Source organism: Gallinula chloropus, assembly GCF_964237585.1.
Source record: "Gallinula chloropus genome assembly, chromosome: 12".
Lineage (NCBI taxonomy): Eukaryota > Metazoa > Chordata > Aves > Gruiformes > Rallidae > Gallinula > Gallinula chloropus.
The window spans coordinates 15,318,705-15,332,769 of record NC_140097.1 but is presented as its reverse complement, the minus strand read 5'-3'; the positions used below and the strand labels follow the sequence as shown (position 1 = coordinate 15,332,769).

Below are 14,065 nucleotides of genomic sequence, written 5' to 3'. Positions count from 1 at the left end.
TGAAGCAGGGATTTCAAACTCCACTCCAGGACATAACTACTACATAGCTCAGCACAAGTCACTGCTCATCAGCATTGGTGTGTCCTAGTCAGCTGGATTTCGAAGAAATAAATTACATAAATCTGCAATATGACAATTTAGTGTTACTGTAGAATCCAGAAGCAGGCTAAATTGCACCCTAAATGACTCAATTGTGGTGGCAAGTGTTACTGTTAGAACCATTTTCCTTCAGGAAGTATGTAACATTTTCAACTGCAGCTATGCATTTCTGATCACTTCCACAATGATGTACCTTGGGCAGCTTTCTACACGTGATGAGCTCCAGAAGTGGGATGATCTGCACAGCTAGTCAGATAATCAGTAATAGCTATTGGAGAGAATCTTCAAATTAATTTAAAAGGTACTATACTGGCAAAATTTTAGATCAGCCTTGCAAAATGGTCATTTGTCTGCTAGCAACATCGAATCAACTCCACACGCTCCAAAATTCTCCTAATTCTGTCTGAAATCAGCACATGGATTTTATGGATCCTTTCCATCAGATCTTTAAGGGTGTCAAACAGGAAAACAGAACAAAATAAAAAAAAAATCCCCAAAGTGGCAACATTATCATTGCAAATTCATCTCAAATTTTCCTAAGTCTGCTGTATGCTCCGAAACCATATCAGAAATAAGTGTACTATTTATTCTGACTGTGAAGCTCCTCAGGGTAAATTAATTTTAAGGAGGAGCTGCCTGGAAGATTTTCCACATGATACTGTAGCAGGTTCCTATTTTTCATACTAGAGATTTAATGTTGATTCTATCAGCAATCATTTTTATTGGCTCTCACTTTTTATAGGCAGCACATGGAAACTGAATATAAGGTTGAGTGGTTGCATAGCAGTAGGAGGAGAGCAAAATAATCAGTCTTCATTACAGAAGCATCACTTAACCAACCTGAAAAATGACACAATCTTGGGGAATGCAGTATAGCCTACAGATGTGGTGCGTTCAGTAGAAACAGATGTAGAGGTAATACACAGAAAAATAGTTAGTGTGAGATTTCTAACCCAGTTTGAGCTCCTCGGATCAGCATAATAACCTTGCAAATATAGAAAGAAGCAGACTTAGGCCACCAACCTGTACCTTGGAAAAACACTATTCATAAAAGGCCCACCTGCCCTGCCAGACATGGATGAAACTCAATCAGTGCACACATGCTTAAGAATGCTTTTGAGTAGGGAGATCAGGTACCAGTAGTGAGCCAGCGTTTGCGGCTGGCAAACAACAGGGAGTTTACATGCTGCTTCACAACTGACATCAGAACCTGCTAGTTCAAAGGCTACATCAAAACACACATTCTAAGTAAAACTGCAACCACTGTGTTTTAGTACTTCTTATGGAAAAATTATTTCAGACTGCAAAGCTGTGTGAGCTATTAGACAATATATGGAACAGTTACAAAAATAATTTCAAGCAGACTCAGTATTTGCAGAAAATTAGTCCACCAGGTCCTAGCGATTCCTGACTTCGTATTCTGCATTCTCTGAACTGGATCAGATTTGTCAGCCCCAGCCTTAGCCACAGTAGTGATTGTTAGGACAGCATGAAGTCAGCCTCAACAGTAACAATCTTGTAGGTAGGATTAAAACTAGATCATCTAATTAACTAACACTGTGATTATGTCATACCAGTATGGTTTTCAGTCTTAACAGAGTGCAGATTTGAAAACAACTATCATACTCTAAAAAACCCCCCCTGTCTATCTTCACTGTGGGTGGGAAAGAAATAAACTAAAACACAAACTACAGAAACAAAACCATCAACAGCAAGTGGAGATACAGAGAAAGATTTTTATGCTTTGTTAGCTTCTACATTAAAAGTATTGTAAGTAGTAAATACTATAGTACTGTTTGAAACTTACACTATGATCCATTATAAAGCTTGCGATATACTTCATTTTAAAATACATTTTTATCTGATTTACCTGACATCTGAAAAGGAAAACCTATGCTTCAAAAAGAACAGCCACAGACAGACACTTCAATAGAAATCTAAACGGATTACAGACTATGCTTTAGGAAGTCAGAGCACTGCAGCACCAGTCTACTTCAGACATGCACTTAAAAGAGCACAGCTGCATGCATGAGCATCTACATGCTAAAGATGTATACGCCTTCGTAACAGAAAATGCACAGAATATGTGCTTTCAAAAGCTAAACACACCAAATGCAGTATTGGCACAAAAGAAAGTTCAACTGCAAGTCAGAACACGTTTTACCATGTTTATTGGAAGAACGGCCAAAGCAACTAAGTCTGCTTTTCTTCTTTTCTTCCATTAAGTCAGCCAACGTAACCCCTTCGCGTTAAGTACATGTAATCCCAGCATTTACACAGTAGATGGCAGCAGTTGCAACGCAAAGAAATAAAAACGTGTCCATATATACAACACAAGCAATGTTAGGCAAAACAAATCCAACCTACCAGCAGCGTAACTAATCAGAGCTAAATCCCTCACCCCTCGCTGATATTCACATTTTGAGCTGAATTCGCATGCTCTGAAACCAACTGAAGCTTTTCCTGGACTTCAGGATAACTAGCAGTTGGGTCCTAATACTGACTTACGACTGCTACAAGGCATATTTACAATTCGAGTAGTTGAAAGGAATCCCACTACTCAGCAATGCTGAATACCTGCCCACTATCTGCCCAGCAGAGATGTACAAACACAGGGGGTCCATATGAAAGTTACTTGACTTAATGACATGCTGGTCAGAAATTTTTAAATGCTGGGGTTGCAGGAACATAAACTACATTTTTTTAAGGATAAGAAACTATTAATCACCAATTTAACTCCCTTTGAAATCTTCTCCTGCCATAGAAAGAAAAGACCTTCTGTATCCTAAACCCAGAGCCCTGGCAAATTATTGCAGAGCATTATAGTGATCTTCCATCACCATAAATCAGCAGGAATCTTGATCATCCACAGGTTTAGGTATTCAAGTAGGGAAATAGCTGTCCAGAAGGCTGTGTTAATATTCTGCCTATCTTAGGGCTTAGCCATACCTTATGGTCAAAGGCAGTTCCAGACAGACATCACCAGTATAGCTGGACTAAATTTAGCTCGTAATCTTACTACTCAAGATTATTAACCTGGTGACAACTAGCTAAATTTCACCTGACTTCCAAACAGGTGATGCAGGCATCAACATCAACCCACAAGTTACTTTCCAACCTCTCATAAAGTCATCTTGTTTCCTTCCAGTCAGTAACAGATACACACCCTGCTTTTATTGAGAACAAAAGGACCAATAAAATTCTGAAACTGAAAAATACAAAGATCTTTAAAAATTTAACTACATGCAATAAAGAGGTGAGTTTAAAAACAGATACCTCAATATCAAATAACATAATTTGCACTATTTTACTACTTTTAAAAAATACTATGTTTTAAAAGAACAGTTCATAATAAATGAGCAGCACTAGAAGTAAAAGAACAGTAGCACGGGATTATTTCAATAGAGAAAATAATATTCCAAGTTGCCTTTGACACAGCACTTATAGATGCATCTTCTTTATACTCAATGAAATCTAAACAAATAAATATCATGACTTGTGGAGCATCACATGAATAATAAGGTACTATTCAGTATTAGTACACATAATGAAATTTGAACTTCAGTCTCACATTTAGTGTTAAATCATGAACCACATCCTGAATCTATGTTCTCATTTATGTACACCACTAAAACTCACAGAAATTTTAACCACTACTACGTAAATGGGGCTAAGAGGCCAAAATAACCTCTACTAAATATCACATTAAAATACTGCTGTTATTCAAAAAATTTAACATAGAGAAACCGATTATAACTTTTGCAGTTGTTGCAATATCATGAAACTAACTTGTTCTTTTACGTTAGGACTCAGGTCAGAAGCACTAGAGGGCCACCATAGCGTAAATTACCTTTCCCATAGTACACGATACACTACTGTCAAAAAAATACGTTGCAAGTGATAATTACATTTGTCAGTGTTAAAGAAAAAATCCCACAAGCTTTACTTATTTCACACCCAGTTAATACATCTAATAACAAAGATTATGTATGGTTTTCTTGGTTTTCAGAAAGATTCAGAGTGCTTCAAAACTCAAAAAAGTCCTCACTGTTAGCAAAAGGTTAGTACTTAACTGCAGTTTTAGCCATATTTTTAAATTGCTTTATATTATTATTATTGCTATTGCATGCATACAGACAAACACGTATTCTTCTTGACTAAGGATTTACAATGACAAATAAGTGGCACAGAGCTTGCATGTACTAGCTTTTTATAGAACACAAACGTGGCAAAGTTTTAAAGCCTCCGTAGTGACTGAGTGCAGACTGTGATTTCTACGTGGACAGCTCAGAGCAGGATTTTTTTGTAAGATTCCAGGACTAAGTATCAATATAGGATTGGACACAACTGCTTCTGCAAACTGGCACCAGGGAACGGTATCAGGTAGTCTGCATTCACCCTGGTGCAATGCCCTGCACAGCACTCAAACTGTCCCACACAGTAGTAAGTATTGAGTAAAGAATACGTACTGTTCCGCTTGCCTTCTTCATCAACCTCTTCATCATTCTCAGGGTCAATGTCTTCTGCCTGGGTAATCCAATCTAAATATCCCTTCAGATCTTCTTCCAGCTGCTGTTTTTCACGTAGCTTCTGAAAGTCCCCCCGTGCCTTGGCTTTTTCTCTTTCCTTGGAAAATTCTCTATCAAATTCAGATAAAACAGAAAAACAATACTAATTGTCAAACTCCCAGGCATTTTAACCTAGGTTTTGACATTGCAGTATAACATACTGACACAGAACATGAACTAAATAAACTATACTGAAAATCTAAGAGCTTCTTTGAAAATGAGACAATGATGCAAAGAAGTCATGGCAAATCCCTCTCACAAAAGCTTATAGAGCTTTTGATTTAACTGAAAACTCCACAGTGTTCTTGACTCTTCCAATATGGGGAGAGCCTATTTCATCCTCCCCTCCCCCCCTCAACCCCGCCATTTAGTTATGTGCTGTTTTATGCAGACTTAAGAAATTTACAATCAGTTTTATCCAATGTCTACAAAGAGAAATTGAGTTGCAGCAATGATGTAATTTCTAGAAGTTAAGTATTAGTTCAAGTGAAAAGGAAATTCTGGCAGCCAGTTCTAAAATCCTTCCTCTTCCAGTCACGGTTTATTGGCCATGTCCAAACACACTTCTTTCAGCACATGGTTCACAGAATTCCACTAAGAAGCTCTCTCAACTATATCATGCATAGTCACCTGTGCCATTTCAGACCAGGATGCTTTTGCCCTGTAACAGAACTCAGAAATCCTGTTCTCAGAGATTGTCTCATTGTTTATTTCATGATTTGGGCCAATCCCTAAATTATCATGGAATGATAATTAAAATAATCAAGTCATGCTCTTTGAGAAGGAGGCTCAGTAAAATGGCCTACCAACATCTCTTCCAACCTGAATTACCCCATGAATCAATGATTCCTCTAGTGATATACAATTCAAGACAACTATCAAATAACTTCAATGACACTATTACAGCATTTGATCTGATGTACAGCTCCAAATGCATAACTCCTTTCACTAGAAGGGCTATACATTTACCAATTTATCTGACCTATCACTTTCTTTCAGGGGCAGGCAAGGACCTTTTGAACACGTATTGTAACTGTATACTGATTCAGTACTAAAAATTAAGCTTGTTCTGACCTGTTAATTTCACGGTAGCGCCAAAACTATACCTAAAAATGGCTATAATAATTTAATTTACTGTGAATTTGCTAACCTTTTATTTATTGTGAACTTTCATTTGAAAACATTCTGCAATTGACACACTCTCAAGGGGAAATTTATTAAAGTACTCAATATCCTTCTTCAAGTGGAAAAATAGTAGGAAATGAGTTCAGTGACAGTTATTGCTTATGTGGAATTGCAAAGATGTAATCTCTCCAGTTTGGGTTGGGTTGGTTTTTTATTTGCAGTCCTCAAAAATATTGCCTTACCATAGACTTCTGCTTTTACATCAGTAAAACTAATTGTTAAGCTATTTATATGCAACCATACAGATTTTGTATTTTTTTAATGTTATGTTGCAGAAGTTAAATACTTTCTGTTGCAGAAGCTAAGAGGCAGGCACTACACCTTTTACAGTTGAGGACTTAATTCAACAAAAATTCTGTTTGGCATGTGATCAGCCTTTTCCATCTGATGGCACTGTAACGAAGCTGAAGAATGCCAGTGCTTGCTTTGCATTTGCTACCCTTCACCTAGCATCCAAGGACAAGGTCCTTCAAAAGGCCATCTCTTCACAAAAATGCTCACGAAAGAGGAAGAGCTCAAACAGAGCTCTCTGATGGATAATTGCTTTTTAAAACAAAACAATATCACTGTTTGGCAGAAGATGTCACAAGCCTGTAAGAAATTATTTGGTTTATGGAATGCTGGGTTAAAGCTCCTTTCAGAGTATGAAAAGACCGTCCTTTGCATCTGACTGAGGCAACATACTCATGACTCATTCCACAGACAGTATCTTCAAAAAAAGGGTTCTTGCAGCATAGTATGAAATCAGAACAAGCCTTGCTAGAGCTTTTACCAAGGATTCATGTTTTGTTCAGTTAAGTCCTTCGGGTGTTTTCATTAGGGTGAAGGATTGTGATCTGTCGTTGGAAAACTAAAACAAAAGCTGCTGTTATTATATGCAGTGAAGTGAAAGAAATAATTTAGAAATGAAACAGTTGGCAAGGCTGATACTTTCAACAGCACTTCACCCATGACTGAACCACATTTTAACTTTGACTTTACATTAAAATGGCTGCATGCAGAGAATAAATACAGGGGGGGTTATACACGCAGCTCACTATGACCTTTCCCTTTAATACAGCACAGAAGTCAGGCATTGTCTTGTTACATGCTGCTACAATTTATCAGCAGGGGAAGACACAATGGTTCTTAATTTCCATGATATTTAAAAGTTTTACTTTTATTTTTAAAAACTGTAAGGAAGTATGACACCTAGGAAGACTGCATTTTCTTTAGGGGAGGGATGAATCTGGCTCTATAATATTCTTTTCTATCTCAGTCACCATGAAGTGACATCTTTCAGACACACATGTATGTATGTATTCTTTTTACTGAAATCCTATTAATAAAATAAAAAGTAATTACACAGAACAAGAATATAATGAGTTTCCTGTTAGCAGAATTAAAGCTTTTTATTCCAAAAACCAAAAAGCTGTTTGAAAAAAAAAAATGATGGGGGTGATGATGAGGTAGAGATATAGGCTCTTTTAAAGCTTCTGACAAAGACATTTAGGACAAGATATCTGAGTATTTTTAGACAGATATGTAGACATCGGCCGATCTCCTGGAAGGAGGAATAAGACAGCTGCTTGTGCAGCATTTCATGGCTACAGAGAGCGTAGGATGGGTCCAGGGCAGAAAGAAAAAGCTTTTGGCTATGTAGGTACTGACGTGGTTAGACGAGTGGCCTGAACTGGCCTCCCTCATTGTCATCAACCCACAACTCAGTCCAGAAGCCTGTGAAGTTGACAGGCTTAGGAAGGGGCAACATTAATTGTGGTAAGTGGACTTAAGCTCTGTAAATATTTGGTTTCACAGATGCCCATGCTGAGACCTAACTTAAAATATGTATTTCATTCTGGCTTAATCAGATGATCTGGATCTGGCATTTGAAAATGTACACTGGGGAGATGTTCATCAACTAAACTGACAGAAATTGTATTCCAAGGAGTGCTGTGACCATACTAGCATTCAAAAGGCCTCTTCACTCAGACACGACTCAAATCAGTCTTCACACAAGCCGCAAACTGAAAAATCCTGATGACCTACTCTGGTATGACACTAGCATATGCAAAATGAAAGTCAGGCCTGTTTATAAATGAAATAGATTGAAGTAGTTTTCATAAAGCACAGGACCCCAATAACATGCTTTTGTCCTAATTTCAACAGCTAGAAAACCGAAACTCACAACTGTCTCATTTTCATGGATAATACGCTTCAAAATTAAGACTGCAGGCTAGCAAGCCTTTTCTAGCCCTTTTCAAACCTCTGCTTCTGAAGAATCTTATAAAGCAGACCTGCATAACACCATGTTGTTACCTGTTTGCCTTCAAAAAAACCAAACTAATCTTTCCTTCAAATTGTCTGTTGCTACCTGGATGGAGGCAATTCCATTTTTCATTTCACTGCCAGAGCAAATAAATCTGATGACCCAGCCCTACCCAGCCTAATTTTGATTTAAATATGATTAAAAATTGCAGCATATGACAGTATCCTGTAAACTGAGTAAAGCTTCAAATTGCAGGCACAGTGTAAATAAACTCAGTGAATTGTACCTGCACTGGAAAGGAGACATTACTCACAAAATAAAGCCTTTTATGGAGACTCACCTACATAATATAACCTATCTTAGTGATAACTAAACTATTATATAAAGCGCAAGTTTTATTTCTGTTGCTCCAAAATTCCTTGTCTCCTTGCAGAAAAATGATCTCAGTTCTGTGTTTATGCACAACGCCATCACCATCAATGGTTGCTGAGGCAGAAGCATATAAAATGCAGGCTTTGAGTTCATGCTTCAATAGTCTGGGGCAATCATTTTCATGCCAGGTTTTTCTTCCTTCAACAGAGTGAAATAACTCCTGCTGGTGTGCATCGGTTGGGAATGGCTTGATGCAATAGGGTGGAGGCCACAGCAGGGAGTATCTACTGGAACTCAATTACAGCTCTCCAGTTCTCACATCTTAATTTGAGGCAGGGTCACAGTAACCAAAAATCCTAAAGAGGCAACCTGCTGAAACATGACTACACTCTCCCTTCCCTGTAATTCATGGGCATAATTTAGGAGACAGTGACCTCTGCTCAGCTCAAAGTTCTTCCATGCTAAAGGCTACGACACTTTTCATACGGGGCCTTGTGCAGCAACATAAGCACTGCTGTATCTTCCAATGTCTAAACATAAACCAGATCACTACTTCACTGACCATAATACTGCCCTTCTGTGTCACTGCAAACACAGTGAGGGAGAGAATTCATCTACTGCAGTACATCACTTGCTGCACACAGGGTCTGGTATGCGGAAAGTGTTATGTTAATGCTATATGTAGAACTGTCACCCAGACATCCTAGACTCTCGTTTATTCACAGAGAACAGTCACATAACAACAAAAATGTACTCTCAGGAGTACAGTGTTGGCCACCAGCCTCATGGAAGAGGTTTCACACAGTGGTAACCATACCAACCAAGAAATCAGCAGAACCAAATCAAAGAACTCAAACTGCTTAAATTGCACAGATAAGCATGGACAACAGCTCACAGCTGGGTGTAATGTGTAACAGATGTAGAGAGACATAAAAAAGGATTAGGTAACATCACATCTTTAATTACTGGAGATTTGTATATATCATCATTACCCCTTCTTTTAGAAACAATAAAAACCTCATGGGATGAACACTGTAGAATTATTTCTACCAGGAATTATCCCTGAGCAAGGGGCACTGAGTTTTTGATGGGGAAACACAAACTTGTACTACCTACCCATAGCTACTTCTATAGCGTTTGCTAGCAATTGACAAAATATGTGTTTAATGGCTCCAGCACAACCTCTGTGTAGCATTATTGTGCCAGAGTGCACATGAACACCATGGCATCCTCTGGGGGAATAGCAAGATAGGGAACAACTTGATAAAGCAACAAAACTGAGATCTGATGCTTTGGACTTACTACCTTTTATATAAATCTTTTATATATACATAGCAATATACATAAAAGATGTGCTCATTCTGTCCTGGGTGGAGACCTGTTTGGCTCAGGACATGCTGAATTTCTTAGAGGAAGAGCTGACAGTTGTACTCAGGATAGAACCGTAGCCCGGAGTGGATTCATCCCACCATCTTGACATGTCAACACAATTTTTGAAATTAATGTGGTTTGTTACCTGCCAGGAGCTCATCTCATCTCACAAGGCTAATTCCTAAGAGGTGTTGGTGCGATAAGCTCAAACAGGACTGAAATAAAATCAGTTTCCTTCAGCTCTTATTCAAGAAAACTACTCCCGTTGACTTTAGCAGTCTCTGCGAGTTGGTTAGAATCTCTGCTGTATGCAGTTGAGAGTGTTTGCTGATTACCGACTGTTAGAATAATTGGTCAATCAACCAAGGATAGTATTTCCCTGTTTTTTACCTATTTGTGTTTGACTTTATTTTACCAGCCACACAGCAATCAAAAGCACCTAATTTAGCTCATAATCTGCTGAGATCTGGAGTTCCTCTCCTCTTTTTGCATGTATATTCTATTTATCTGAGGGAGTTAAATTTTTATCCATAACTTTTTTTAACTAAGCCTTTCCTCTGCTGTGAAAAGGAACACTGTCAAAACCAGTTCATTTCCCTTTTGCTGAAAGACTCTGGCTGACAGTTCACTGCCGTTTTCTATTTGGTGCATCATTATTCAAATGTCTTTTTCTACAATTTTTCCATATATCCTGTAGACAACAGTTCTTCAGTGTATATGCTTATCTGTGCCAACATATTTTATATGACACTAATTGACAGATATTGCCATGAGATTAGCATGGATGAGTATGTTCTCTTCGCTTTTAGAATTATTATGTACGTACATTGCAAATAATACTGCAGGAAAGAAAGAGAAAAAATTAACATTCTGTTAGGAACCTGCAAGACCTGCATGTAGGAGGATGTATGTAAGGACATGTCAAAGCTTAGGCTTTGGTGTCCTTTAGCAAGGCAATAAATTCAACTTACAGCTTTATTAAAATGTGTTTGAGAGGTCTTCTGTTCCCATGGCTACCCAAAGAAATACTAATGCTTTGAGCAGAAAATACTGTCAGCAGCAACCATCCCCTAATGATATAGACTATCTTGAGGAATTGATTATCATGCATCGTGAAAAGCCGTGCCTCTTGATACATAAGTTATCAAGTTTTATAATGTATTATTTTCTCTGTTCATAGTAAAACACTTTAATGCATGCTGAGTTACTGGTACATTACCTTCCAACACATTTTTAAAGGCACTTTCACAGTAGATGAGTATCTAAGTTTTAGCTTTATCTATTACTTTTCTAACAACCTTAACTTTATAATTGCTAATTTAACTATTTTCAGCTCACTATCTTTTGCACCAATAGTCATTATAAGCTTTGGTCTTTTATCCTGGAATATTTGGAGGAAACCTGTCCTCACCTTCCAATTTCAGTGCCATCTATTTCATGACTTTGGAAAACACAAGTCTGGTTAATGCCTGCTACACACACTGTGTGTAAGCAAAACTACATGGAAAAGCAGGCTCCTCAAGCAGCCCACCACCCTTCACAAAGCTAGAATTGCTGGGCAGCTCCCCAGAGGCAATTTCTGTGCCATTCCATCAAGTGTGAAGTGGTATCTCTCACCGACTGAGCTCACTCCTGCTGCTGGCTAGAAAAAGCACAGCAATCGAGAGTGTGACTATATCCTAACCACCTTGCGATTTCTAGGAGCTGAAACAATTACTTGAAGCCATATACAGCTTTAAATCTAATTTAAATGAGCAAAATGCAAACCAGACCAAGATAATGAAAGTGAAAGATATCTAAGCACGTGTATGGCAGCTTTCCAGTGCTGTGGGCATTTTGCTCTGTATTTCCAAATACTGAAAAAAATTTAAAAGGCAGTCTTATTGTGACAGTTCCAGGTATCCAGCCAGGTTCCTAAGAAATTTGCTGTGATGAAAGAAATTACCACCACGCATTTCAAACCACACTTCCAAACACTTCTGAAGGTGCATCTAGAGCGAATTTGTTCTATGCTTCTAAGGAGGAGCTGTTTGTTGTCTTCTCAGGCCAGAGCTATAGCCTTCTTCAGAGCCCTCTGCTGGAGCTGGACCAAAAGCCATCACTAGAGCCCTTTCCTAGAGCCACATCCGTAGTTGGCTCTAGAGCGATTTCTAGAGCACTTTCCAGAAATAGATCTGTGATCCATTTACAATCCCATCCAGAATCCAGCTAGAAATGTTTCTTCATGTCTTTTCCAGAGCTGATCTAGGTTCAACTGCCCAGCCACTGACAGATTTCAAGCATGTTCCAGAGCCATTACATGGAATCACAGAATGTGTAAAGTTGGAAGGGACCTTTAGAGGTCATCTAGTCCAACCCCTCTGCAATAAGCAGGAACATGTTCACTAGAACAGGTTGCTCAAAGCCCCAAGGAGCCTCACCCTGAACGTCACCACATATCAGGCTTTTTGTACTGGCCTTTACTAGAGCTACTCTAGTCTGATCCCTTTCCAGAGCTGAATCTAGAGCCTGTTTCTGGAGAGCATGTCTAGAACTGCATCTAGTACAAGTTGAAAAGGTCAATGATGGAGCTGGAAACATTTCTGTTATCTTTTTTAAAAGCTGCCTCCATAATTTCTGAGATGGAACTAGACACCAATATTTCCTAGTATGCCTTTTCCTGTAGAGTCCTGCAAACTGCAACCTCTTTTCAACTGAGACTTCACTTGGAGAATAATGTGAATACTAGTGTCTAATACAGAGTAAAAAACCCAGTTTTTTTGAAAAAGCTGAATTACCTCACGCCTATGAATTCTCTCCATCCTTGTTATTCAAGATTATATTTAGAAAAAAATCTCCACAGTCAGCTTCCATACAGAAATTAAAACATTTACCACATGCAGACTCCACACACACAGTACTTCTATCAATTTACAAAGCTGTTATTAAAAATAAAAATTCAATTTTTAAGAATGTCACCTTCAGCAGGCAAAACTGACATGGATCACCAGGTAATACTCACCTTCAGAAATGGCTAGATGTAAAACAAAAGATCTCCCAAATCATGATTCTCATCCATTTGTACAGTGACTAAATACATCAAACATGCAGTGCACAAGAGGCATTACAGAAATACAAAGGGGCAGATGGTCACAGAGTAACAAAGGAGTGCAAAGAGAATGAATGAATATTTTAAAACTGCAAACAGATCAAAACAGCAGACAGATTTAAATGCACACAGCATAACTCAATACTGCAGGAAGTAACACTTTTGTACAGAAAAGGTGTATTGGGCATTCAGATTTCACTTCCAAAATCTGTCTGCAAAGCCATGCTTTTCAAGTAAATTGGAATAATTTTTGCATTCTTGAAGTTTGGTTGGTTTAGTAAAATTTAACTTTCTTTGTAGATTTATCATAAAGCAAGTCTCATGCTACGGTTTGAAGAACATAAAAGGTAAAAGCTGGTAACTCAAAAACAAAGAATGTATGTGTTACATATTCAACACCTGGCTTGGAATGAAAAATACTAGCTTTCTACTATGGAATACAAACACATTCATATGCTTTTACTAGTACATAATTTTTAGCCATAAATTTAGACATGTAGGTCTAAATAGAGAATATATGAAAAATATTATATATACAAAAATGGCATTTATTGATCAAAATACATAAGTGTAACAGTATTCCACATTGGCCCTTAGAGTTTCAAAGAAGTATGCTAGGTTGTTTTCTTCACTTATGCACCAAAGATTAGGTTGGTAACATAAATATCTTGTAGGAGTACTCTCATTTCCTTTCTCCTTTTGCTCACTATATCAATCACTGGTGATATCTACATATCACATGTCTCAGTTCACTAATATTGTTTCTTGAGCATAGAAAATAATAATAATAAAAAAGGAGGGACAGGAAGGCTCATTCACATATTTAGGGCAAACACGAATTCAACCAATTCATCAAGCACCCCGAGCAAGTGACACTGCAGTTAGGGGACAACTAAGGGAGAAAATAGATTTCTGAATGAATTTATGAATTTAAGGAGAGTTCACATCACGCTTGACACTGCTATTTCTGTTTGCTGGAAACTGAAGACAATCCAGATAAGGTTCTGAAGTCCGTTAGAGCTCTACAGATCAAGCAGTACTTAGAAATCAGTGGTGATTTCTTGTCTGCAGATTGAAACCCAAAGTTAAAGGGACAGCTCTTCCCCTCTATCATAACAACAACTGAAGAAACAC

At 38.0% G+C, this 14,065-nt stretch overlaps 1 protein-coding gene across 2 annotated transcripts in view; it reads right to left on the bottom strand.

Annotated features, from left to right (window-relative positions):
* CACNA1D (calcium voltage-gated channel subunit alpha1 D) overlaps positions 1-14,065 on the bottom strand; it is a gene marked incomplete at both ends in the record, with an annotated part of 175,702 nt that overhangs the window by 74,884 nt on the left and 86,753 nt on the right. For both annotated transcript variants that reach the window (XM_084269485.1, XM_084269484.1), the window contains one exon: positions 4,569-4,738. In XM_084269485.1, the coding sequence (XP_084125611.1) occupies positions 4,569-4,738 (170 nt within the window). The remainder of the gene's footprint in view (positions 1-4,568; positions 4,739-14,065) is intronic.